The sequence below is a fragment of the Egretta garzetta genome, unplaced genomic scaffold (assembly GCF_000687185.1).
Source record: "Egretta garzetta isolate BGI_Z169 unplaced genomic scaffold, ASM68718v1 scaffold83, whole genome shotgun sequence".
NCBI lineage: Eukaryota > Metazoa > Chordata > Aves > Pelecaniformes > Ardeidae > Egretta > Egretta garzetta.
This window is the reverse complement of record NW_009259105.1, coordinates 333,314-333,677: the sequence shown is the minus strand read 5'-3', so window position 1 is coordinate 333,677 and position 364 is coordinate 333,314. Positions and strand designations below refer to the sequence as shown.

Here is a 364-nt window from a genome sequence, read left to right as displayed (position 1 = left end):
CAGCCAGCCGGGTTGGGGGGTGCCAGGGGACCCCGCGCCCCTGTCCCCGCGGGGCAGGCTCACCTGTGTCGACGGCACACGCGTAGTGGTAGGTGTGGGGACACCCCTTCTGGCAGCAGCCCACGGTGGCTCCCGCTTGCTGGCAGCTCGAGCACTTCTTTAAACGCACCCGGGAATTCGGAGCAGGGAAGGAGAAGACAGAGAGACCCCGTCAGAGCCCAGCGCAGGAGCGAAGCACCCCGACGGCCCCGGCCGCAAAGGGAACGCGCCGGCGTTCCCGTGCCTCTGCAGCCCCGCGCTGCCTCCCCCCCCCGGGGGCAGCACCTTTCCTCCCCGTGCCGGGGCACGGGGGGGGGCGCCGCGG

At 73.1% G+C, this 364-nt stretch overlaps 1 protein-coding gene across 1 annotated transcript in view; it reads right to left on the bottom strand.

Moving 5' to 3' along the window:
• Positions 1 to 211: 211 nt before the first annotated feature.
• RAI1 (retinoic acid induced 1) overlaps positions 212 to 364 on the bottom strand; it is a 6,598-nt gene continuing 6,445 nt past the window's right edge. Inside the window, exon 4 of the mRNA XM_035890851.1 lies at positions 212 to 285. Within this exon, the coding sequence (XP_035746744.1) occupies positions 212 to 285 (74 nt within the window). The remainder of the gene's footprint in view (positions 286 to 364) is intronic.